The sequence below is a fragment of the Hypanus sabinus genome, chromosome 2 (genome assembly GCF_030144855.1).
Source record: "Hypanus sabinus isolate sHypSab1 chromosome 2, sHypSab1.hap1, whole genome shotgun sequence".
Lineage (NCBI taxonomy): Eukaryota > Metazoa > Chordata > Chondrichthyes > Myliobatiformes > Dasyatidae > Hypanus > Hypanus sabinus.
In genome coordinates this window covers 64906145-64931889 of record NC_082707.1, presented here as the reverse complement: position 1 = coordinate 64931889, position 25745 = coordinate 64906145, and the positions used below count along the sequence as shown (strand labels likewise).

The 25745-nt window shown below is 39.8% G+C and overlaps 1 protein-coding gene across 1 annotated transcript in view; it reads left to right on the top strand.

Moving 5' to 3' along the window:
* Positions 1-25745, top strand: part of rsrc1 (arginine/serine-rich coiled-coil 1) — a 352648-nt gene that overhangs the window by 119032 nt on the left and 207871 nt on the right. The window contains exon 5 of the mRNA XM_059947458.1: positions 15278-15314. Coding sequence (XP_059803441.1) covers positions 15278-15314 — 37 coding nt within the window. The remainder of the gene's footprint in view (positions 1-15277; positions 15315-25745) is intronic.

The window sequence follows — 25745 nt, the reverse complement described above, 5'->3', positions numbered from 1 at the left end:
TTGGTCCATGATGCTATGCCAATTGACACCCATTTATACCAAATGTCCCCTCCTATCACTCTTTTCCGCCCATTCCCTTCATATTCATGTGTGTATCTAAAAGCCTCTTAAATTCCACCAAACTGCCTGCTTCTATTCCTACCCATGGTAATCCATTCCAGATTACTCCCATTTTCCGTGTAAAGACATTAAATCTTCCTCTCACATCACCCTTAAACTCCCTCCTCTCACTTTATGCATATGCTGTCCAGTGTTTGACATTACTATTAGACCATAAGACCAAAAGATATAGGTGCAGAATTATGCCATTTGGCCCATTGAGTCTGCTGCAGCATTTCATCATGGCTGGTCCAATTTTCCTCTCAGCCCCAATCTGCTGCCTTTTTCCCATGTCTCTTCATGCCCTGACCAATCAAGAATCTATCAACATCTGCCTTAAATATATTTAAAGACGTGGTCTCTGCAGTGGCAAGAATGCCACAGGTCCACCACCTTCTGGCTAAAGAAATTCCTTCTCATCTCTGTTCTAAAAGTATGCCCCTCTATTCTGAGGCTGTGTCCCCTCGTTTTAGACACTCCCACCATAGGAGTCATCCTCAACACATCCACTTTATCAAGGTCTTTTTCACCATTCGATCGGTTTCTGGCGTAACTTACTGTTTCTCTTACCTGTGCTGCTCTTCATTTAAAAAAAACACCACTACCAGCCTCTGATGTTCCAGAGAAAACAACCCAAATTTGCTGAACCTTTCCTTACAGCTCATATCTTCTAAACCAGGCAGCATCTGGTAAACCAACTCTCCACCCACACCACATCCTTCCTATAATAGTGGTGACCAGATCTGCAGCAATACTTCAAGTGCAGTGTGACTGATGTTTTATACAGCTGCAGCTTGACTTCCTTACTCTTATACTCAACATCCCTACCAATGAAGGTAAGCATGCCATATTCCACCTTTACCATATTATCCACTTGCATAACCACTTTCAATGAAATATGGACCTGAACGCCATAATCCCTCTGAATCTCAATGCTGTTAAGGGTCAACCATTAGCTGTGCCCTTTCTCCTTTCATTTGACCTCTAAAGTGCAACACACAGAATTGTCTAGATTAAACTCCATCTGCCACTTCTTTGTCCATATCTGTAATTGAATGATATCTTACTGTACTCTTTTATAGTCTTTCACACTGTCCACAACTTAGCTTGATGTCACCCGCAAACCTGCAAATCCATCCACCCAACATTCATCCAGATCATTGATATATAACACAAGCAACAGAGTCTGAACACCCCTGGAGCATTATTCTCCATGAACCTTAAAACCAAAGTAACTGTCTTCCACCATTAGTCTCTTCCTTTTATAGGCTAGCCAGTTCTGAATCCAAACTTGCAATTACTCCGGATCTCCATGCACCTTTATCAGCTGACTCAACCAATCATAAGGGGACTTAACAAATGTCTTAATGAAGTCCATGTAAATAATGTTCACTGCCTTGCCCTCATCAAGCTCCTTTGTCACCTCCTAAAATTTGTATGGCCTGACCTGCCTTGCAAAAAACCATGCTGACTATTCTTAAACAGGTCATGCTCTTCCAAGTGTGTATAAAACTTACTCCATAGTACACTCGGACCCCGCTTAACGCTGAGGATGGCTTCCTTGGAGGTGGACTGCTATTTAAATCAGTGCCCTGCGGTGTCAATATAACATTATGTAAATGGACATGTGTGCCTGATTTTTAACAAAAAAATCAAACCTGAGATGTATGATATTTTATGTATACACGGTAATTCTTGGAGTAACAAACATGCACATAGGCCTAACCTGTATATCAATGGAGCAGCAATGCATCACAGCCGCAGCAGAGGGAAGCAGGTGGGGGTTACCTCTCAGTTTGGCTTCTTCTTCAAGTATGCATCAAGATTTGACTGCCTTTTCTTGAGTTTCCTCTGATGAAGCAGTTCTTGGTAACAGGAAATCATGTTGAGAGCACCTTTCTTTGTCTTATTGCTTCACTCCCAGTCATGATCATTATCAATGAACTGGCCCATGATCTGTGTGTTTGTGGTGAGGCTAGTGCTGAGGAATTCTGTGGCGAGGTTTCTTGCTGGTGTTTCCTCTTCTCCACCTGTCCTTGGGTTCACCTAGGATGCATTGCTGTGCTAATTCCCAAAGCTGTTCATTATTAAGGCTCTTGTTGTCTGCACTAGCTGCTTCAACAGAGATGCGTATGCTTTTAGAGGTTGCTGCGCTGTTTAAATCTATCAAACTAACCTCTGCTGGCTGTGAATGTTACCCATGTATCATCTTCTTGAATATGATTGCTTTTTGCATTATTATCAGCTGGTTGAGGAGCATGTTTCATTGTGTTTGGTCATCCACCCATATGTTTGGTCTATTTTCCATTTTTCAAGCAAATGGCTCCTTGAGTTAGTCACCTTTGTTGATGATAACTTTTGAGGTCATCATTGCAGAAGCTTTATCTTGTCTGCATATTTTTATAGTTGTTCTGAGTGTTGATGTAGCCATTTCCAAGAGGTACCAAGATCAACCTGATGCTCACAAGCTTCCAAATGGCATATCACTTGCAGTTTCACATCCACGCTAATGCTTTTCCTGGACATCTTAGATGTACCACCCTCACTGGAAGATATTGTGAGGGAAAAAGAACATTTACACATATAGGGGGAAGGCAGAGCGTGAACTAATACATGATTGGCTATGAGTGACTCAGTGTACGTCAAGTGAAGTTTATTGTCATTTCAACCATAAACTGCTGGTACAGTACACAGTAAAAACAAAACAATGTTCTTCCAAGACCCTGGAGCTACATGAAACAGCACAAAACTCCACTAGACTATGTGAGACAGCACAAGGCAACAATAGACTACATAAAATAGCATAAAAACTGTACTAGACTACAGACCTGCACAGGACTACATAAAGTGCACAAAACAGTGCAGGGCAGTACAAGAATTAATAAACAAGCCAATAGGCACAGTAGAGGACAAATTACAATTGTTACGAAATCCCGTAACTGGATCACTTACCAGCAAAGATAGAGAGGTCCATTGAAGTCTGATGGTACTATGTTTAAAAGTCTTTATTTATGAAGGGGCACAAAAATAAGATTAATACAAACATTCAGATAATATACGTCGTCACTACTCAATCTAAAAGCGCAGGTCTAATAATAACCATCAATAAGAAACAGCTCGATCGTTTGTCTAGGGGATAATATATTGTCCGATGGAAATATAAAAGTCACTCAGTTCTTGCAGGCTTCAGCCTTTTGGGGGACCACTGGGTTTTCACTTGTTGGAGAGAGAGAGAGAGAGAGAGATTGGTGAGAAAAGAAACTTGCCCGGGTCTTTTATGAAGCAAATCCGTTGAATCAGGGGAGCAGTCTTCCCCGTTGTTAGCCAAAAGCGGTTTTCCGTGGTTCCAGCCACGGAATCCAACGAATGTGGCTTCCTTCAAATGGCTTCCCGCTACTACGGGATTGTTAGCGTTTCTTCTGGTGCGTCTAAAGGAGTTGTTCCCCCAGACCCTCTTTTATACTTCCTCACGGGGTCTCAGATGTCAATCAGGTTGGGATAATGCAATCTCTCTCTCAACCAGCCCACTTTGCCCGAGGGCTTGCACGTAGCATAGTGCCCAATCCACAACCGTGGTCTCCAGGAGACAATGGTCAATGTCGCATTAATTTGCATCGCTGGGGGGAACGAGGCATTCGGCACGACTCTCTCCCATTTCCTGGGTCTACTGAACCCCCCCCCCCCCCAACTAGTGCTCTTGAGATTCTCACAAAGGAGGGGGCTGCGGGCATAACACAATGTAATAATAAATGATGTAGATGTCAGTCTAGACTCTGAGTATTGAGGAGTCTGATGGCTTGGTGGAAGAAACTGTTGCACAGTCTGGTCGAGGGAGCCCGACCAGACTCTCGCGGTACCTTTTCGCAGACAGCAGGAGGGAGAAGAGTTTGTGTGAGGGGTGCGTGGGGTCCGTCACAATACTGTTAGATTTGCGGGTGCAGCATGTGGTGTAAACGTCTGTAATACCAGGAAGAGAAACCCCGATCTTCTCAGCTGACCTCACTGTCTGCTGCATGGTCTTGCAATCTGAGATGGTGCAATTCCTGAACCAGGCAGTGATGCAGCTGCTCAGGATGCTCTCAATACATCCTCTGTAGAAGTGGTGAGGATGGGGGGTGGGAGATGGATTTTTTTCAGCCTTTGCAGAAAGTAGAGACGCTGCTGGGCTTGACTATGGAGCTGGTGTTGACAGACCAGGTGAGATTCTCCACCAGGTGAACGCCAAGAAATTTGGTGCTCTTAACAATCTCAATGGAGGAGCTGTCAATGTTCAGCGGAGAGTTGTCACTCTGTGCTGTCCTGAAGTCAACAACCATCTCTTTTGTTTTGTTCACATTCAGAGACAGGTTGTTGGCTCTGCACCAGTCCGTTAGCTGCTGCACCTCCTCTCTATATGCTGACTTGTCGTTCTTGCTGATGAGACCCACCACGGTCGTGTCATCGGCGAATTTGATAATGTGATTCGAGCTTTGTACTGCTGCACATTCATGGGTCATCAGAGTGAACAGCAGTGGACTGAGCACACAGGCCTGGGGGGCCCCTGTGCTTAGTGTGATGGTGTTGGAGATGCTGTTTCCTATTTGAACTGACTGAAGTTCCCAGTCAGGAAGTCTAGGATGCAGAGGGAGCTGTTCAGGCCCAGCAGTTTCAGCTTTCCAGTCAGGTGCTGAGGAATGATTGTGTTGAATGCTGAACTGGTCTATGAACAGCACTTGAATGTATGTGTCTTTTTTGTCCAGATGGGTGAGGGTCAGGTGGAGGGTGGTGGCGATGGCATCGTCTGTTGAGTGGTTGGGATGATACGCAAACTGCAGGGGGTCCACTGAGCACTCTCATTGACTGATTGAATGCTTACTGTAATGGAGACTGCTCTTGAAGTTTTAAGTGTTGTTCAGAATGAATTTTTATTATTTTAAAGAAAATTTTCAATAAAGAATTGAATAACTGCATTGTAATGAATCAGTGCTTCGTGGGTTCTGAGTGTATCCTCTCTAATAGCTTTCCTAACACTATCATGAGGCCTTCTGGCCTATAATTATCGACTTACGTACTGCCCTTAGAGAAGCAATGACGGTCATCCATCTTCATTGCTGTTTCTGTAACAATTTTTTTGGACCAGTCAGGTTTGTTCAGCCTTGAGCTGAACACTCAAACCTTGAGGACCGGTGGACTACACTTAGCTGACCTCTTCTACCCTTTGATCTTTTTGGTATGAATGACTCTACCAAAATCAAAGCACAAGGCCCTGACTCCAGTTCTCCAGGTCATTGAGATGCAGAAGTTTCCAAACCCTACAACAAGGTTGTGATCCTCTTGGTGGTATAATTGTCTGGATTATCTCTATTTCCTCTTTTGAAAAATGAACACAAAATTTGCTACTCTCCAGTCCTCCATGACCTCACCTGTTGCCAGTGAGGACACAAAGATCTTTGCTATAGCTCCAGTAATTTCCTCACTTAAATTTTCAGGGATATATGTTATCAGGCTCTGGGGAATTATCTATCTTAATGGTTTTCAGAAGACCCAGCATTTCATTTCATCTTCATCTCAAAATATCCCATCATATTAGTATGCCCCACTCTGCCTTCACTATCTTATGAATCCTTCTCCATAAATAGTGACTCAAAGTACTCATTTAATATCTGAACCACTTGCTCTGACTCAAAGCACATATTCCATCCTTTATCCTTGAGTGAACTTACCCTCTTTAATAATAAGTATAAAATACTTTGGGATTCTCCTTGCCAAGAACATTTCATGGCCCTTTGGTCTTCCTAATTGCTTGCTTTATATTCCACAAGGGCCCAGTATGATAAACCTTATGTATGCTTACTTTTTCTTCCAAACTAAATTTAGGCCCTCTCAGGTCATCCAAGGTTCTCTCATCTTACCATTCTTGACCTTGCTCCTCAGTGGAACATGCTGATCCTGAACTATGATCAGCTCGTCTTTAAATAACTCCCACGTATCTGATACGAAGTTGTCTGAAAGCAGCTTCTCTCGATCAATGTACTTTTGCTCCTGTCCTTTCCTGTTTGAATTTACCCTCCTCCAATTTATTACTTTCCTGCAAGATCTGATTTTATCAATATTCAAAACTAGCTTAAATAAAATAAAAACGCATTATGTTTTACTTGGGGATACTGCACAGAGCAGGCCCTACTGGCCCCAAGAGCCACACCGTCCAGCAGCCCACTTGTGTCAAACCAGCTTAATCATAGGATAATTAACCTACAATCTACTAACCCATACATCTTTGGAATATGGGAGGAAGCCTATGCAATCATGGGGAGAATGTACAAACTCTTTACAGACAGCGCTGGAATTGAATTTCGGATTCCGATGCCCTGAGTTGGAATAGCTTCATGCCAACTGCTATGCTCCCATGGTGTTGTGGTTACTCTTCTTAAAGTGTTCACCCATCAGCAGGTCTAACACCTGGCCAGGTTTATTTCCTGAAGCCGGTCCAATATGTATTCTTCTCCAGTTGGGCTCTCCAAATAATGTTTTAAAAACATCTCTTGGGACGAACCAAAGAAATCCCACCCTATCTAAGTATCAAAGTGAGTGAACTCTAAGGAATGCTTATTCTCACCTCATAAACCATCTGGTTCATCAATTATAGTGAGATTTAACAGAATCATGCTTATTATCATTCACATATACCATGAAATTTGTTGTTTTGTGGGAACAGTACAGTGTAAAAATTAAGTAAATGATTTAAAAGGGGAACAGTGAGGGTCGTGTTTGTGGGCTCACAGACCATCCAGAAATCTGGTGTCAGAGGACAAGAAACTGAGTTTAAAATGCTGAGTGTGGGTCTTCAAGCTCCTGTACCTCCTCTCTCACGGTAGTAATGAGAAGAGGGCATGCCCTGGATGGTGAGGGTTTTTAATGATGAGTGCAGCTTTCTTGAGGTACCCCCTTTTGAGGATGTCCTTGGTGGTGTGAAGGTTTATTTCTCTGATGGAACTGACTGTCTGTGCATCTCTCTGCAACCTCCTTGGATCCTATTCATTAGGGCTTTCTTCCACACAATGATGTAACCAGTCAGAATGCTCTCCAATGTACATCTGCAGAATTTTGCTAGAGTTTTGAGTGACATGCCAAATCTTCTCAAACACCTCAAAGTTAAGAATCGAGCTGCAGGAGGAGGAACAGAGCCCCAGGTTTTAAGCTTGTTGATTAATACTAATGGGATGATGCTGTTGAATGCTGAGCTATAATTGATAGACAGCAGCCTGATGTATGTTTCACGGTCGTCTGAGTACTCTAAAGCTGAATGGAGAAACAGTGAAATTGTGACAATTGTCTACCTGTTGTGGTGGTAGGTTATTGCAGCAGTTGTCAGTCCTTGCCCAGGCAGGAGCTAATTGTAGCCATAACCAATCTCTCAAAGCACTTCATCACTGTGGTTATGAAAGCTACCTTGTGATAGCTGTTGAGGCTGCCTAACCTGCTCATCTTGGATACTGGAATGATTGATGCACTTTAGAAGCGGGTTGGAGTCTCTGACTGCTGGATTGAGAGATTAAAGATGTCCGTGAATTCTCCAGACATTTGGTCAGCACAAGTTTTCCATCACATCCATCAGAGAAGGAAACCCACTATCCTTAATGTAACCTATATGTAATTCTAAACCCCAGCAATGTAATGATTTTTTTTTTAGCTTTCTTCTCCTTCAGGAAAAACTGGGGATGAACAGTAGATGCCAACAATGTCAACTTTCCAGGGATAAATATTTTTTCAAATAATGCTATTCTGGTTATGCCACTATGCTAACTAAGACTGCTAGAGTCTGACATGTTCTGTTTCTTCAGGTATGTATTAACAAGAGCACCCCCCACTCCCCCGTGTTTTGTTCTGAGCCGAAGAGACTTGCTTCCTAAGAAACCTTGTTATGTCAGACTTCCAGTAGAATACCTCAGTTCCTCCTCCTCTTTTCCTTTTCCCATTTTCCTTTTTTCTTTCCTGCTTCTTGGAGTAATTTACTCTGCTTTATGTAGCCTCTTAATTCTCTCTATCGTAGTGAACTGAAATAGCCATGTCTGGGAGCAAATGGGTTTTGTGAAATGCTTAAAGTGAAGATGTAGTCTTTGACTCTTCTACGCCCATAGGCATATCTGGAAACAACCAACAGCTGCTCCTCCTCACAACATACTGCAAATCCTTTAGCATTACCTGCAGTTTATTTAAAAACCTTAAAAATGTAAGAACTGGGGCTTTCTTTTTGGTATTATTAGATAGGTCCTTTGTTCAAGCGGAATATGGATGACTTCAGCTGCCTTTGAAGTCAAATGTTGTCACATTTGTCTCCAATAATTTCTTTGTGCATAAACAGTCATTATGATTAGTACCTGCATAAATCTGGCATGTAATTCCACCACAGATACCAGCATGCTTACAGCAATTTGACAGATGCCATGTTGCCTATAATTTCTTGCCAAATTGGAAACAAACAACAGACTGTACACAATTTTAAGGCCATTCAATTATCAGAGGAATGAAATCAAAGCACCTTTGCAGATGTTTATCTTGATTTTTTTTACGAAATCCTTTCATTGCTTCCATTACTATTTATATTAATCTGTATTTCTCATTTCCTATGAAAATCATCTAGCTGTCAAGAAGGGTGTTTCAGCCCTATAAATTTACTTCTTTCCTCCTCATGGAGAAATATTCAGTGCAAGATAACATGACTTCTCAGACAGTATATCACATGATAAATGGCTCAGCATGGGAAAATTCTAGGCCATGAATTTGGATCTATTTTCTTTACAAGACTGTTTTTTTGGACCAAGGTGCCAAATTACTTTTTGGCCATTTTAAAAGGTTACTTTCATTAAAGTTTATGAACTTTTCCCTGTTCATTTGCTTCATTTGATGCGTGAAAATATTAAATTACAAAAATATTCTTCTGCAAGTTTGTCTAATCGTCACATACCTAAACAACACAATTTGTTGACTGTATTGTACTGTTGAAAAATCTAGCTGTTTAAAAAAAATTAAGTTCATCCCTTTCGACAAGTAGGAATTTGTCAACTGGATTTGGGGAAACAGTAGATGAAGATGTTATATGAGAGGGCATGGTTTTAAAATTGAAAGGGATGGTTTAAGGAGATTAATGAGAAAAGTTTCTTTTTAGATGAGTTCCTGGAAGTGGTGTCAGCAGAAAAGAAATTTAGACAGGCACATGAATAAGCAGAGAATGGAGGAATATAAACCACATACAGGCAGATAGGTTTAGATTAAATATTTTAAATAGCATCATGATTGGCAGAGACATTGTGGGCTGAAGCCACTGATCCTGTGTTCTACTGTTCAAAGTTCAAAGTCTTAACAGTTGTATATTTTAATCATGAAATTTGACTTTGAGCACCAGCCCTTCATTAGTTATCAAATTGAGTTCCAAAACTGGGCAGAGAACTCAAGGTGTCTATTGTAGTTTTAAGGAATACTCTTGTATTATAGTATTCAGAATACTAAGTATTGGGATATCATGAATTTGTTTCTCATACTTCATTGTAAAACTGGAATAACCTCATTGAATAATTATCCATTGACCAGCGTCTTCATCACATAAACAAATTTAACTCCTTAAAGATTCTGAAATACTATATTTCCAGCAATTCTGATTGGTTGAATTTTATATATTGCTCAGCTTTGCAACCTGTTGACTTTTGTTTGGAACTAGGCTTGCAGGATTTATCAAACGGCACTCACTTTCCAGTTCTTCTTTGGCCTTCAAGAGAAAGCTAGAAAGGTATGAGGAAATAAGTGAAGAACTTTTTTTAAGAAGATGACCTACATAAATCTCTAATGCATTTATATGCATACTGAAAAGATGAATTACTTTAAATAATTTACTGCAGTCTTTTATAGTTCTACTGCCAAGCTGTAATGCAGCTATTTCAGAGTTTATGACCTTAGTTTGCTTTCCAAAATCCAGGAAAATATTTAGCTCATGAAACATATTTGAATTATATAATTTAAAAAAAAGATGTTTTTGTTTCATTTCTATAATTACTACATGATCCGATATTGTGGAAATAAACACGTACTGGCATTTTTATGAATGTGTTCAATACCAGTCAAAAACTGTGCTGCACAGCCTAAGCCCACCTTTCAGCATTTTGTCCTTAGACCTGAAGCTTGACTATTCCCGTATATATGCAAATACCTTTTAAATGTAATGGAGATTTCTGTCTCAACTAGCGTTTCAGGCAATGTGTTCCAGATCCTTATTGTCTACTCTGAAAACCATCACTTCCCTTTGTTTCCTTTCAGTTACTCAGTTTTGAACCTAATTTGCCATTATCCATATATCTGCTCTTGGCTTTTAATTTGTTGATCAACCTTCCACACTTCAATCCATGTAAACTACATCAAATGCACTGCTCTCATGGACTACCCATATCAGTCCCTCGAAACATTCAGTCAAGTCGGTTAGATGTGAAGTTCCCTTAATAAGTTCATGCATACTGTCTGTAATTAATATGTATTCTTAAGTGATTGCTTGTAATATTCCTTGGCATTGATGATAATTATTTTCCCACCATAGAAGTTGAAGTAATTGATCTGTGAGTACTGTTTTTTTTTTAGTTTTTGACCATGGTAGAAATCTCAGTCTTTTCTCTGGCAGTGTTCATGTAGCCAGACTAAGTTGAAAAATGAAGGTCACATTGTCTCCAGTTTTATTCCTTACTTCAAAGGCCTGGGATATATTTCATCCTGGCATAGTAATTCATCCATTTTCAAGTATTTCACACCCTTTAATATTTTTTCACTAAGTTTATCTAATATTTAAAATTCTTCCTTAACTACAGGGTTCCAATGTCTCCACCTTTCAGAAATGAACTTTGCTCACATCTTCTTTCTCCACATGTTATCTCCTTCGTCCAAAATGGACCCATTCTGTCCTCAGCTGTCCTTATGCTCTTTCTGCAGAATGAAACACCATTGGATTTTCTTTAATTATATTCTGTTCATTTTTGAGGAGTGTGTTGTTAGCTAAACCTGCATTTATGACCCACTTAAATCACTGTTGAGAAAGTAGTGGTGATCCACCTTTATTAATAGCTTTTTGTCTCTCTGATGGTAGTCCCACAATGCCAGGGAATTGGAACTAATTCAGACATCTGTGTTGGATGGTATGGATAAATTTGGCTGAAGGACCTATTTTTATACTGTATAACCCTATGACCCTAAACCTGATGGGTTAGAATTTCAGGCGTTAGGCCCACCACCAGTGAAGGAACAGTGCTATACTTTCAAGGCAGGTGGGTGTGTAACCTGTAGCGGAATCTGTGCATGCTGTTGCTTTCAGATGATACTTGCCTTTTCTGGTTGTAGAGTTGGCGGATATGGGAGCTGCTATCCACATTAGTTACTGAAGTGCATTTTGGTAATGCTAAGATGCAACAGTGATGATTGGAATAAATGTTTAATACGTAAGATATTAAACCAATCAAGCAGAATGCCTTGTCCTGGATTATGTTGAAATTATTGAGCTGTCTTGGAGCTGCATCCATTCGTTCAGGTTGAGAGTGCTCCTTCATGCTTCTGACTTCTGTGATGTAATTGGTAAAAAAGCTTTGGGATATCAGCTGGGAATTACTCACTGAAATCCGCAGCATAATTTCCCTTTAAGCAATGTACTTTTAAATTAACTTAATGATCTGCAGCTTTCACGATCTTCTGAAGGCTCTACGGACTTAACTCTCAAGCAAGGAGGTATGGCTCCTTTAAGCCATGGCCGAAATTAGGTTGGGCGAGGGGAGTTGTCCAAGTCAAGCTGAAAGGCAGAGGTGTGAAGCCACCTCTAACCAGCACCTTGTTAGCAAATGTGTAGTCACTGGAGAATAAAATTGAGGACCTGAGGGCAAGATTGCTGTATGGAGGGAAATGAAAGATAGTTACGTTCAGTATGTGACCAAGATGTGACTTAGTTCCAGCACACCAGAATCAGCAATCAACCCTGAAGTCTTCTTGATTCCATGGATAGACTGAAATGCTGATTTGGAAAAGGCAAAAAGTGGGGGGGTGTGTTTCATTTCAACTCTGTGGTGCTCTGATGTGGCAATTTTGTCGAACTTGTGTTCCCCTGACCTTCAGTACCTAATGGTCAAATGCCAGTAATTCTTCTCCATAATCCTGACCACAGTTTGCATTCCACCAGTGGCCAACTATAATCAGGCACTTGAGATACTGCTTGATGCCATCTCCAAACAAAAAACAGGCTATCCTGATGCATTTCAAATCAGAGTCGGGACTTCATATTTGAAGGCACATTTGAAAGAAACCCTGCCCGTTTGAAGGAAACCCTGCCTAATTGCCCAATTACCTTTCAGCATATAACCTGTAGCACCAGATGTTCCGACATACTGGATCACTGTTACACTAAGGGAATACCTCTCGTTCCATGTCCAGAGTGTATTTCAGTAAATCTATCACTTGGATATCCTTCTCCCTGCATCCAGGTCAAGAGTAAAGAGCAAAGCTGCAGAGATGAGAACACAAAGAGGTGGTCACGGCAGGCAGAGGAGTAACTATGGGTTTACTTTGAATCAGTGGACTGGGCCGTGTTCAAGGACTCAGCTGTGGGTCTGATTGAACACACCATGATTGTCATGGAATTTATTGAAACAGGTGTAGATGAGTGATGCCCCAACCAGAAGCCCTGAGACTGGCAATCTGCTGAGGGCCAGGTCAAAGATGTTCATGTCTGGTGACTAAGAAAGTTAAGAGGTCCAGGTACAATCTCCAGGAAAGCCATCTGATGGGTGAAGTAGCAATTCCAGATGAAACTTAAAACAATGAAGGATGCTTGACAGTTGTGGCAGGACTTGAATGCTATCACCTCTTGTAAGGTAAAATCAAGCCACATAGGCAACAACAGGGCTTTGCTTCCAGATGAGCTTAATACCTCCTTTGCTTGCTTTGACCATCAAAACATGGAGGAACCATCATGAACACCTGTAGCCCCCAACGATCCCGAGATTTCAGTCTCAGGCCGATGTGCGTACAGCCTTCAGGCAGGTGAACCCACGAAAAGTATTCGGCTCATACAGGGTACCTGGTCAAGTACTAAAGACCTGTGCCAATCAATTGGCTCGAGCATTCACTGAGGTCTTTAACCTCTCGCTTTGGCAGTCTGAGTTACACACTTCTTCAAGCAGACTCACTTACACCAGTGTCTAAGAAGAGCATGGTAACCATGGTAATCATTTGCTCTTCACTCAATCCTCCAACATCTGAGCAGCAAAGTTGCATTCATTAAGGTGCTCTTTATCAGCTACAACTTGGCATTCAATTCCTCACTTACATACACCAGTCAGTTCAGATTGGCAACAACATCTCCACAATCTCCATCAGCACAGGTGCACCACAAGCCTTGTGTTTTGTCCCTTGCTCTACTTGCTTTACACTTGTGACTGTGTGGCTGAGCACAGCTCTGATGCCATATTAAAGTTTGCTGATGATAACACTGTTTGTAGGCTGAATCCAAGTTGGTGATAAATCAGCACGTAGGAGAGAGATTGAAAATCAAACTGAGTGGCACCACAGCAACAACCTCTACCTCAATGTCAGCAAAACCAAGGAGCTGATTATTGACTTTAGAAGGAGGAAACCAGAGGTCCATGAGCCAGTCCTTACTAGAGGATCAGAAATAGAGAGGGGCAGGAAATTCCTTAGTGTTTTCATGTCAGAGCACCTGTTGTGGGTTCAGAATGCAATTGCAATTAAGAAACAAGCACGGCAGGACCTCCAGTTTCGTAGGAGTTTGCAAAGATTCAGCATGCCGTCTAAAACTTTGACGAACTTCTGTAGATGTGTGGTGGAGAGTATATTGATTAGTTGCATCATGGCCTTGAATGGAAAATCCTACAGAAAGTAGTGGATACAACCCAGTTCATCAAGGGTTAAAACCTTCCCCACCATTGAGCACATCTGCATGAAGGATTGTTACAGGAAAGCAGCATCCATTATCAATGACCACCACCCAGGCCATGCTCTCTTCTCACTGCTGTCATTAGGAAGAATGTAGAGGAGCCTCAGGGCTCACACTACCAGGTTCAGGAACAATTATTACCCCTCAACCATCAGGCTGTTGAACCAAAGGAGATAACTTCTCACAGTCATAATTGATATGTTTCCACAGCCTATGGATTCAAGGACTCTTCCTCTCATGTTTTCAATGTTTATTTATTACTATAATTTCTTTCCTTTTGTATTTCCACAGCTTGTTGTCTTTTGCACACTGGTTGAACACCCTGATTGGTGCAGTCTTCTATTGACTCGATTGTGGTTATTATTCTGTGATGGATTTATTGAATATGCCTACAAGAAAATGAATCTCAGTATTGTATATGGTGAAACATATGTACTTTGATAAATTTACTTTGAACTTGCCACAGGATATCCAGCTGTTTTGTAACTCTGGTATTTATGTGGTTGGTCCTGTTGAGTTTTTGATCAGTGTTCATCCCATGATGTTGATGGTGGGGTAAACAGTGATGGTGAAGCTGTTCGGTGGATTGATCCACTCTTGTTGGAGATTTTAATTTCTCAATTTAGTAAAATTGAGGTGTTCTTTCTTTCATGTTGATGTGTTTGGCTTTTGACAGACAAAAAAATGTATTTAAAGAAAACCAAAATGCATTTATTGCTTCAGCAGAGTGTATTTATTACTTTAGTTCCATTAAGTGGACTGCAAATTCTATACAGTGCCACGTAAAGTTTTCATTTTTTGGGGGGGGATTTTGTTTTTTTAAGTTTCTTCGCCTTCAGAAATTATTATACTTGGATGGTCCTTGGGGAAAATTGTAAGTGTATGTCTTGGGATTATTTTCATGAATCTTGAAATTTGATTCAGTTGTTTCACAAACCTCTAGAATGTATGTTTTACATTAAGTTATCAAATAACACTACTAAATTTGTGATATATTTACTTTTAAATCCTATATTGCCAAGTATTAAAACTTACAATTCCCTGCTTCAAAGTAAAAGATGGATATCGTGATCTAATAACAAAATATGTTGGCATTACTGTTATTCTTATTTTGTAGACTGCATTATTCTATGGTTTCAATTTAGGGTTAACATTAGTAAACAGATACTGGGGTGAGTATTGGCTTTATTGAGAAGCTGATATTTAGGATTTTTTTTTCTTTTACAGGGATTCTGTGAACATCAAAGTAGGGTTAGAACATCTGGTAAGTTTCATGATTATCTCTTCAATATTTGCATCATCTTTTGATATCTGTATTCTAAATGAACACTTTTGAACAAGCTTTGAATACCTAGCACTCTGAAAGGAGACAATTTCCCAAAGGAGCAGCCTTACTTTTCTTATGTGCAAGGCACTCACACTTTCATTAATCTCTGTATTCCAAGGGAATTATTTTTTTTTGTTCTAAATTATATCTTTTTGATGTAAAGATGAAATAAAGTACACTGAAACCCACTGTGGAGGAGGGAACTTGTGAATGTAGAAAAGATGACTGTATGTTTCTTCTCACAAAAGGAAGATTAGTAATGAATCTTCTGCAGATACAATAGCTGAGATTAATATATGTTTAAAGTCTTCTTTAGGATTCTAATGCATTTAACCACAATATTCCATGGGTTACTAGGTAATTTCTGCTGCACTTGAAGACATATTCCCATTTGTAGTCAAATTCCCATGAATTTCTTTTTGGTCAGTGCAATGATGTGCTACATTTCTGAGGAGCTGATGCCCATAATCCAAAGACTAAGAAAAGCATTCCCAATCTTTAGTCTTGATTCATATAAATTATATGAGTATCACTCTGATTTTAAGATTGCAATAGCAGTAGACTGAGTATATGATGCACTAAATCCAGATTTTTAAAAAGGTTTTGTATCACTTTTTACTGTGGAAATAACTATTTTTTCTACATTTTGAATCAAAGAGCCCATTTGAATTGGCTGTAGTCTGCCAAATGGCTAGAGATGGAAACATTTTGTGAGCAAGTGAGAAATAGTCAGACATTCTACAGTATTAATGCGTCATGGAATGTTGTGATGTAAGCAAATTAGGTGCCATCCTTCCTTCGCTGGCACCATGATATAAAGTTCAAATTCAAACCCTGAAACTTCAGCACAAGTTCTAGGCTAATGTTCTCTGCCAATGGACTGTTGTATCCCTGGCGATCCTTTCTCTTGGATGTAGAAGTCTCTATGGGATGATTTGGAATTGTAGCCTACATTTTCTTTCAGTCAACAGCAGTAAAATAGAAATGCAGTCTTTAAAATAAGATAGTACAAAATAAATCTGATTCCCACGGTTATCTTGACTTTACTTCTTCCTAGCCTGCCTCCTGTAAAAATGCTATTTTGTGTGGTTCCTTCATCTCAGCTCATTTGTTCCCAGGATTAGGCCTTATTTTTCATGTCATCAGAGGAGTTCACTTTCTTCAAAGAACAAGGCTTCCTTTCCTCTGCTCTCAGCCGCATCTCCTCCATTTCCTGAACATCCACGCTCACTCTGTCTTCCTGCTGCCTGAGCAGTGAATAGGGTTCCTCTTGTCCTTACCTGCCATCCCCTAAGCCTCTACATCCAATACATCATTCTCCGCAACTTCCGCCATCTCTAAAGGGACCCTACTACCAAACATAAGTTTACCTACCCTCCTCACTCTGCATGCTGCAGGGATCATTCCCTCATGAATCCTTTGTCCAGTTATCCTTCCCCACTAACCTTCCTCCTGGCACTTATCCCTGCAAGTGGCCAAAATGCTGTACCTGCCCATTCACCTCCCTTGCCTCCATTCAGGACCTCAGAAGGTCCTTCCAGGTGAGGCAGCACTTCATCTGTGAATCTGTTGGGGTCGTCAACTGTATCCGATACTTCCAATGTGGGCTTTTCTACTCAGAAGAAGATTTTAAGCCCTATTCTATTTCACCCTAAAGACCACTCCAAGTGTTTTAGTATCTTTTGCTTCAAACGGTTATCACCTGTATATATCTTTAACCACTCCCTCTCCCTTGTTCAGTTCTAATGTAATTTGGCAGAAGAGTTGCTTTATTTCACTGCTGATTACATGTTGATCTAAAGAGGGTAATTCTATTGTTAAACCTTTTTTGACCAGATGTATGTAGGTTGCCAATTCTCTAGAGAACCTTCCTCTGTTTGTAATGTATTCTTAAATCATTCATGCCCCAACTATATTTTATACCAATTCATTAAAATTTGCTCATGTATTACATGTTGTGCTTTGGATTGTCTTGCTGTTCAGTTCATGGTTTTAGTGATTAACATGTAATGTGATGGTATTCAACTCATTCAGAATGCTGCTGCCAAGTTTTTAACTAAAACCAGGATGAAGGAGCATAACACAACCATCCCAGTTACTCTTCATTAGCTTCCTGTATCTCTTTAGACTACTTTTAATGGTCTCTTACTTGTTTTTAAACCTCTTAATTGTCCGTGACCAGAGTACATCACAGAATCTTTCAGTTTATAATCCTGCTTGACCTCTCAAGTCTTCCTCCACCGGTCTCTTAAATTTAAACAGTCTTTCCCAAAAGTTAATTGGCAGGTCAGCTTTTTTGAACTAAGCTCCGAAATTATGCATCTCAATATCTGAAACTATAGAGGATGCAGGTTTAGTTGACACTTTTAACTCAATAACTAAATAGCTAAAAACCTATCTATTTAAGTTTGCTTTTAACTAACATAATTTTTCTCTTATCTTCATATGTGCACTTCTCATTGTAAAGTACTTTGAACATCATTTGCATGAAAATAACTCACTATAAATTGTTATTTTTATTATTAAAAGATTTACAAACTACAAAGGATTTCTAAACACTGGTACGATTCTTATGAAGTAAAAGAACATTACCAATAAGTTGCAGATGAACTGGTCGGTTGTGGCAAAAACCTAAAGCTGATGAATTAATTCTAGTTCTTCTTTCTGATACCCCGCCTTTCTGTCATCTTCCTTGCCATTCCTAACCATCCCCAATGCTTTCTAATATTTGTACTGCTTTGCTTCTGTTTGACATTATTTGCATGTGGGGTTTCGTCAGATATCTTGCTGGTGTTTAAATTAATTCATACAGATGGTCTAGAAGCTTCTGGGTACAGAGATTCCAGACACTCAAAATTAGTGCTGACTCTTAGGTACACAAATATCCCAGCTATTGATTGATTGCACGTATGATCATATTTGATGCAGTAGGTGACAAATTAAGCCCAGTCTGGAACCTTCCCTGATCTATATCACAATGATGCAAATAATTTGGCTGTAGTTGCCTGGTTTGATTTAGACCAATTACCATAACCCCATTGTCTTGCATTTAGCTGATGCAGAGCAAGAAGTCTCATGGCTACTTCACTTTGCAAACCGTATTTCTTAGCAGCCAACCTCCTGTTGTGGGCCAGCAGCCTGTGCTCTATATCACTGCAATTTGTAAAACTGTGCTTTTAACTTAAACCTGATTGCTGTTTGCAATTTACATTAGCAATTGAAGACTCGTTCTTGTTTACTAAAATAAACTTTGTTAGAAGTTGAACTTTGACACAAACAACTCTGACTCATTGGAAATGTCATGCTGCTGCATAAGAAAGCTAGGTTAGCAATAAGCCTCATGGGACCTGGAAAGTGAATATCCATCACAAACAGCAATAGATAAACGAGATCAAATTTACTCAAAATGGAATTTCTTGGAAAGATGGCGGAAAAGAAGTAATCTTCCCAGCGAGCTGAGAATAAAAGCTGCATTTTGAGAAAATGCTAGTTAATCTCCTTTGCATTTGTATATAGAAACCAAGTATACTTTTCAAATAAAATGTGGTTTAATTAGGAATATAATGATTTTAGCTAATAAAGGGTGGAAGGCAATTTCATAAGTCGTCTTAAAAATGAGTTCAGCAGGTTCTTGAAGGTTGTGGACAAATTGTATAATGAAACATGAGTACTTTTCAAAATGTCAGCAAAAGCTTGATGGCCTGAATAGCCTCATGCTAGAAATTTCAATGACAATTTGTTGTTAATTAAAAGTGATCTAGGTATGTGAATGTGTTCTAATTTCGTATACTATGTGTATGAGCACATTGAGTTTTTAAATATTATACTTTTGATTAAACAAATGGAATAGCAAACATGGTGTAAAAATGAAAGATGCAAAATAAAACTGGTGGCCCGTTGTATTTGTTTGCAAGTATGTTAATAAGTTTTCAAGCGGCCTTTTAAACGATGCAAGGCCTTGGCCCAAAATGTTGACCATGCCTATGCTTCCACAGGTATGGCTGTTACCACTTAAATTGTGAATTCTTGCTGCAGCTGGAGTTTGAAAATTTTCTTAGAAAATATTTTACTGATGCTTTAGCGTGATGAATGTCATGTAATGTTCTGGTTTTGGTCGACATGTGTCTGATTTTTCTCTTTTTGCATGCTCTTTGTTCTTGATAACCTAGCTAAGGTGAGGTATTCATTGTTTGGTGAGCCAAGAATAAAGAAGTTTCACACTGCTGCAATATGTAGATGGATGATGTGTTTTATATGTATATAATTTTGGAACATTTATAAATATATATTGGTAGATTGTTGAGCAAGCTGTACCTCTTAGTTTCTTAAAAATATTCCAAGTTTCAGGTGAACATTATAGTCAAACTGATGATCGTTGTAGTGCTGTGACAAATGCTCATTGTGTGCAGATCGTTTGGATTGATAATTTGGAGGATATGTGTTCGTTTGTTAAATTATTTACAGTTTTGTCTCCCAAAATGGCAAATGCAAGTTAGGAATTGTTAAATGTGGTAATACAAACTAAAAAGCATTTTACTGCAAAAACAGGTACTGATACTTAATAATGATGCATGTGGAAAAATTGGCTAAAGTTAGCAGCTTCAAAAGGGTGTAAAAAAAAATGAACTCCCAATACCCAACAGAATCATGAGGAATTAAAACTGCGAAAAAGAAGTCTGAATCCAAGGGTTCAATCATATGTTCATTTGTGAAGTAGTGCATATTCATTGAAAGAAAGGCAATATTCAGCATTTATTTTATCTTGCCTATACTATTGTTGAGAGAAAGCACAGCAACTTCAAATTCAAATAGCATAAAGCAATCAGATTATATTTTGAAGGTGTCATAAATGGAATTTAAGGACATAAAAGGAGTGATTTACAATGTGTGGCATGGCAATGCAGTCAAAGTTTTCTGCTGCAAAGGCTTCTTATTTCAGAATGAAAGTAAGACTGCAAATATGCAGAAATAATCTCTATTGTATGAACTCGTAATTCTGCAACAATACAGTGCTCAATATAGTGTTAGAATTTATGACATTTCCATCAAATTTTATACAAGTATTTTCCTTCCGTGGATGTTACAGCTTTTGATGTAAAACCATGGGAATAATATTGTCTTTTTGAACTGCTGCAAGAACCACCTTGACACTTACTGTAGTTATGTTTCACATTGACAATGAGTCATATTGAGAAAGAATGGTTGCTCTCGGGACTTGGTCATCCCAAAAGTGTAATCATATAGAAAAGAAGTAGTAAAGTGCTTTCTCTGTCTTTTCCTACTTCCAGTCAGATTTTTTTTTTGTGTAGATTTAAAACATCACAATATTGACATTTGTATAACAGGGAAAAGCTTGGATCTCATCACCTGCAGGAATGCTTTTAATTTGTGGATAATGCCCCATATTGCTCATAAGAAACAGGATAGAAGAGATATAGGATAGGGTAGTGGTTGCCAACCCGTGGATCACAATCGACTGGTCGATCTTTGAGACTTTCCCAGTAGATCCTGAAAAATAATGAAAAATAAATACACAAATACTGTTGAGAGATTGTTTCCGGGTTGCGGGGTTTTAGTTCCGTTCTTTCTGCCCAGTGCGCATGCGTGTAGCTCCCCTGCATTACACAGTGTACTTCAGTGTTCCCCAAGAACTGGGTCACGAGGAAATGGTATGAGTCAGCTGCACCTTTCCTCATTCCCTGTCACACCCACTGTTGAACTTGAACCCACACGAGATCATCAGTTGCCTAAATGCCGTGATACCCTGGCGCGGCCGGCAGGAAGTGCCATTTCTACCAGCCTGGAGTGCGACAGATGGGCACCGCCTCTGAACCTGTTTAGCACACCAAATGTTCACAGGGAGCCCGGTGCTAAAATATTTGCAGACAACCTAATTTGGGCTCAGGGTTTTGTACGTAGCAGAGCAGCTACCTCGCTGCGCTCTACTGAAACAAACTTTTATCTGCCGATAGATCCTACGGGGGGGGGGGGGGCGGGCACGGGCCCTGTCACACCCCTCGGTCAGTCGGTCGCTCTCTCCAGACTACAACTGCAGCGGCCCCGGTATGGGAACCTCTGGCCCTGACCTTGTCCTCTCACCCCAGCCACGACCAGCCGCACCTGGCCAAGGCGTCTGGCGGCGGGTGGGAGGCTGAAGTTCGGGTGGGGAGGCTGTCTAATGAGGCAATGAAGCCCTCAAAGCTGCTTCGGTACCCTGAGTCCAAGCACCATGCACTTAAAGACAAACCCGTTATGTTTTGTGAGTGGAAAAAACATGAGCAAGCCGGACAGAAACTAAGTGCCGAGAGCTGCGTAAACTGAATTGCGGAATAGACTGGACATAAGGAACCTGCTTCGAGTATTGAGGTATTCCTGCCGTTTTTAACACCCACCCACCCACCCCCTTCAGCCAGTTTAATATTGTCAATATTAAACTGGTCCGCGATGCAAAAGAGAGTGGTGACCCCTGGTGTTTATACATAATTTCTACTTCCGGGTTGCAGGGTCTTACTTCCGGTCTTTTCTGCCCCCGGTGCACATGCGTGTAACTAATTGACCTGGGGTCGATCTTGCATTTCACTAAGGCTGAGGTAGGGGATCTTGGGCTTAAAGTGGTTGGTGACCATTAGGTTAGGGTATAGGGCAGCTCAGTAGCATAAGGAGTGGCAATGTAGTGTAACGATTAGTGTGGCAGCAATTGGAAAAAGTGTTCAATTTGCGCTGCTGTCTGCAAGGAGTTTGCATGTTCTCCCTGTGACCACACGGGTTTATTCTAGGTGCTCCAGTTCCCCTCTCATTCCTAAAGACACATGGGTTAGGGTAGGTAAGCTAATGGGCATACAATGTTGGCGCCAGAAGCATTGCAAGACTTGAGGTCTGCCCCTAGCACATCTTTATAACATGTTGGTCATCAGTGAATACAACACATTGCCCTGTATGATTTGAAATACCCGTGACAAATAAAGCTAATCTTTTGTCTTCTATTTTAAATTCCTCCGAAGCATACTTTGCGCACCTGGTGTGTACCTCCGTGAGTCACGTGTCCCACTTGTTAAATGGAAGCCTTTGTAGATCAGATTATTTAAAAGTATAGAAATGTGATTAATAAAAAAAAGTATTCATCCCATTTTTAAAAAATGGGACAACCTCAAATTCTGGACCACATCCTCCATGCTCACCTCCCACCCACGCCCACATCCCCCCGCCCAAAGAAATATAACAGGGCAGGATAGAGCATAAATGAAGTATGACGGGTACTGAGGACTGAATGCAGCAGAAAGCCTATTGGAGTGCATTAAAGTGCATTAGAGAAACTAAAAGGGGAAGTTAGGAAAGCAAGCATAGCCCATGAAAAAGTACTTGGCATTTCACATCTAACCTTTTGGCCTAATGCCAAAGAAAGCAACTTCATTCAATTTGAATAGGGTTATTGACCTTGACTGGGAACTTTTAATAAAAATTATTCTATTTGATTCCAATTTTAAAAGTAATTCTTACATGAAGATTGTTTAAAGTATTTATTTTATTTTTGCAATTAATTACCTTTAAGCGGTTTATAAAAAGTGTCTGATTATTAGGTGTGTTCCAGGGTCGGGATCCCAAGATCCACTGCTTGAGGCTTGCAGACCACAAGCAGTAACAAGAACGGTGAACTAGCATGATAAAATCATGATAAAAACTCTTAAGTTTGATAAATTTTAAGTTTGATAAATTTGTGATGGGAAAGAGGATAACTATGTGAAAATTATTCTTATGAGAAACTCAAGCAATAGTCTGGGTATAGAGGTGGAAGGTGTGTAACATTTGAATAAATAATTCATTTTTTGATTTTGCAGAAAAATGGATGATACAAGTATTCAGATTAAGTAGGACAAATGTGAAATGTTGGAAATGATAGATATTGAGGGAGAGGTTTTACTGTCAAGTGTAGAAGTTGGTAGGTAAGACTGAGTCCCAGTTTCTTGAAAGAACCCAGGGAGAAGAGCTCAGACTCTGGCAAGCATTTTCCAGTATTTTTGGTAATAGCTGTCTCTCCAGATGGCTAGAAGGATGCTAATTTATTGTTGACTAAAAGGTCAATAATATTTTTGACTGACAGGTACAACACAGGCTTAATGAACCCCATCTATGCCATAGATATTTATAATTTAATTAAAATAGGTCTCATTTTGAAAGTTGTTTCAGAATGAGGATCAGAATTAGGTTTAATATCACTGGCGTATGTTGTAAAAATTTGTTGTATTATAGCAGCAGTACAGTGAAATACAAAACAAGAAAAAACTAAATGACAACAGAAAATATACTTAATAATTAACTTAAATAAGTTGTTCAAAAAGAGAACAAAAAAAAAGCTTGGTGCATATGAGTTTTCAGCAGGCCAGGCAGCATTTATGTTAAAGACTACAGTCGACATTTTGGGCCGAGACCCTTCAGCAGGACCTCAGGAGGGTCCTGATGAAGGGTCTCATCCCGAAACGTCAACTTTACTCTCTTCCATAGATTCTGCCTGGCTTTCTCAGTTCCTCCAGCATTTTGTGTGTGTGAGCCTTGGATTTCCAGCATCTGGAGATTTTTTCTTAATATATGGGTTCATTGTCCACTCAGAACTCTGATGACAGAGGGGTAGAAGCTGTTCCTAAAACATTATGTCTGAATATGATTGCGCCTATTGACTCAATTTCAAGGATCCTACAACTCATTTTCTCATTTTATAAATCTTTCAGCGGTGCAGGCTCGAAGGGCCGAATGGTCTACTTCTGCACCTATTGTCTATTGTCTAAATCTATTATTTGGTTTTGAATTGCACAGTTTGTTTTCTGTTGCACTTGGTTGTCAGTCTGTGTGTGTAATTTTTTCATTGGCTCCATTGTAATTGTTTGTATCTACTGTGAATGCCCACAAGAAAATGAATCTCAGAGTGGACTTTGAAATTTTCTGAGTGGCCTGTGATGTTGTCATTTCAACTATGCTCGTCCTTTAGACTCTTAACAGAGCACCTACTTCCTGCAGTTTCTCAGCATCTACTGCACAGAAAAATTTGCATGTTGAACCTATGCAGTGTTTTGTGCTGGGCCGGTTCAATTACTTCATTTACTTTGATGGGAAGGAATAACTCAAAATGAAAGAGGTAAGTTTGAGCTGCTATAGAAATTTTCTTGAGTTCATTTAATTAACTGTTATGTTTCAGTTGCTTGATAAACATTCGATCTGTGACAGAAGGGTGAAACTGGATGTGTGGCTTACTTAACTTGTTATTTGGACCTTACTACTTAAAGCCAAGATGCTAGGAAAATCTATTTCAGACAAGCACAAGCCTTCTAGGTGGCAATACAATCAGAAAATGCTGGAAATTCACAGCAAGTTAGGCAGAATTTGGGAAAAGAAAAACATTTGAAGTTTCAGGCTTTTGACAACTAGAACCAGGCTTGATGAATGAGTAAATGTTTCTATTATTTCAACAAATAGTTTGACTCTGTCCTTCTATCGATGCAAATGACTTACTGAGGATTCCTTGCATTTTGCATTTTTCTTTCAGATTTTTGATTTTCTTAGCATGCAGGAAGGTAGCATGGTCTTCCCAGTAACCCATATGTACAAGAAAATATTTGGGAGATAGGATGGATTTGCCAGATGCTGAAGGGCTGCAGACATCTCCTACCCAGTGGAACTCAATTTGTGATGCATTTTTGACTTGCGTACTATTTGGGTTGCAAACGGTTCACAGGAATGGAACTCTTGTGCTCTGACACAACTCAGTTTTTAGATTACTTAAGAAAATGGCTGTGTGGACCTCTGCATATTCGTAAGTTTTGTTTGCAAACTGCTGACACAATTAATTAAGTTTTTAATTTAATGGGAAAGAAATTATTTAGAAACATAGAATAGCGTAGCATAGCACAGGCAATTTGGCCGATACTGTTGTGTCCACCTTTAACTGACTGCAAGATGAATCGAACCTTTCTCTTCAATCCAGCTCTCCATTTGTTCCCTTCCATATGCCTATTTAAGAGACACTGAAATATCCTGAATGTATTTGCCTCTAGGACCATCCCTGTAGTGCATTTCATGCACCCAGCACTCTGTGTAAAAGTTCCTATGGCCTAGATTTTGGAGTTGTAATGGTAGCTAAACTTTGACCTCCATCTGAGATATCACTTGTACTTTGTCCATTGTGTTAATTCCAGCCTCCTATGGTCTGTTCTTTTCTCTGGTAGAATCAAAGAAATCAACTGAAACTACTTTTATGACAGAATATCAAAAAATGCTTTATACTATGCTTTATAAGTGACCTTTTCCTGCTGTTTTAATCCATAATTAACACACTTTTGGGTCATTACAATAGCTGTACATTAAAAATATTTGTTATTA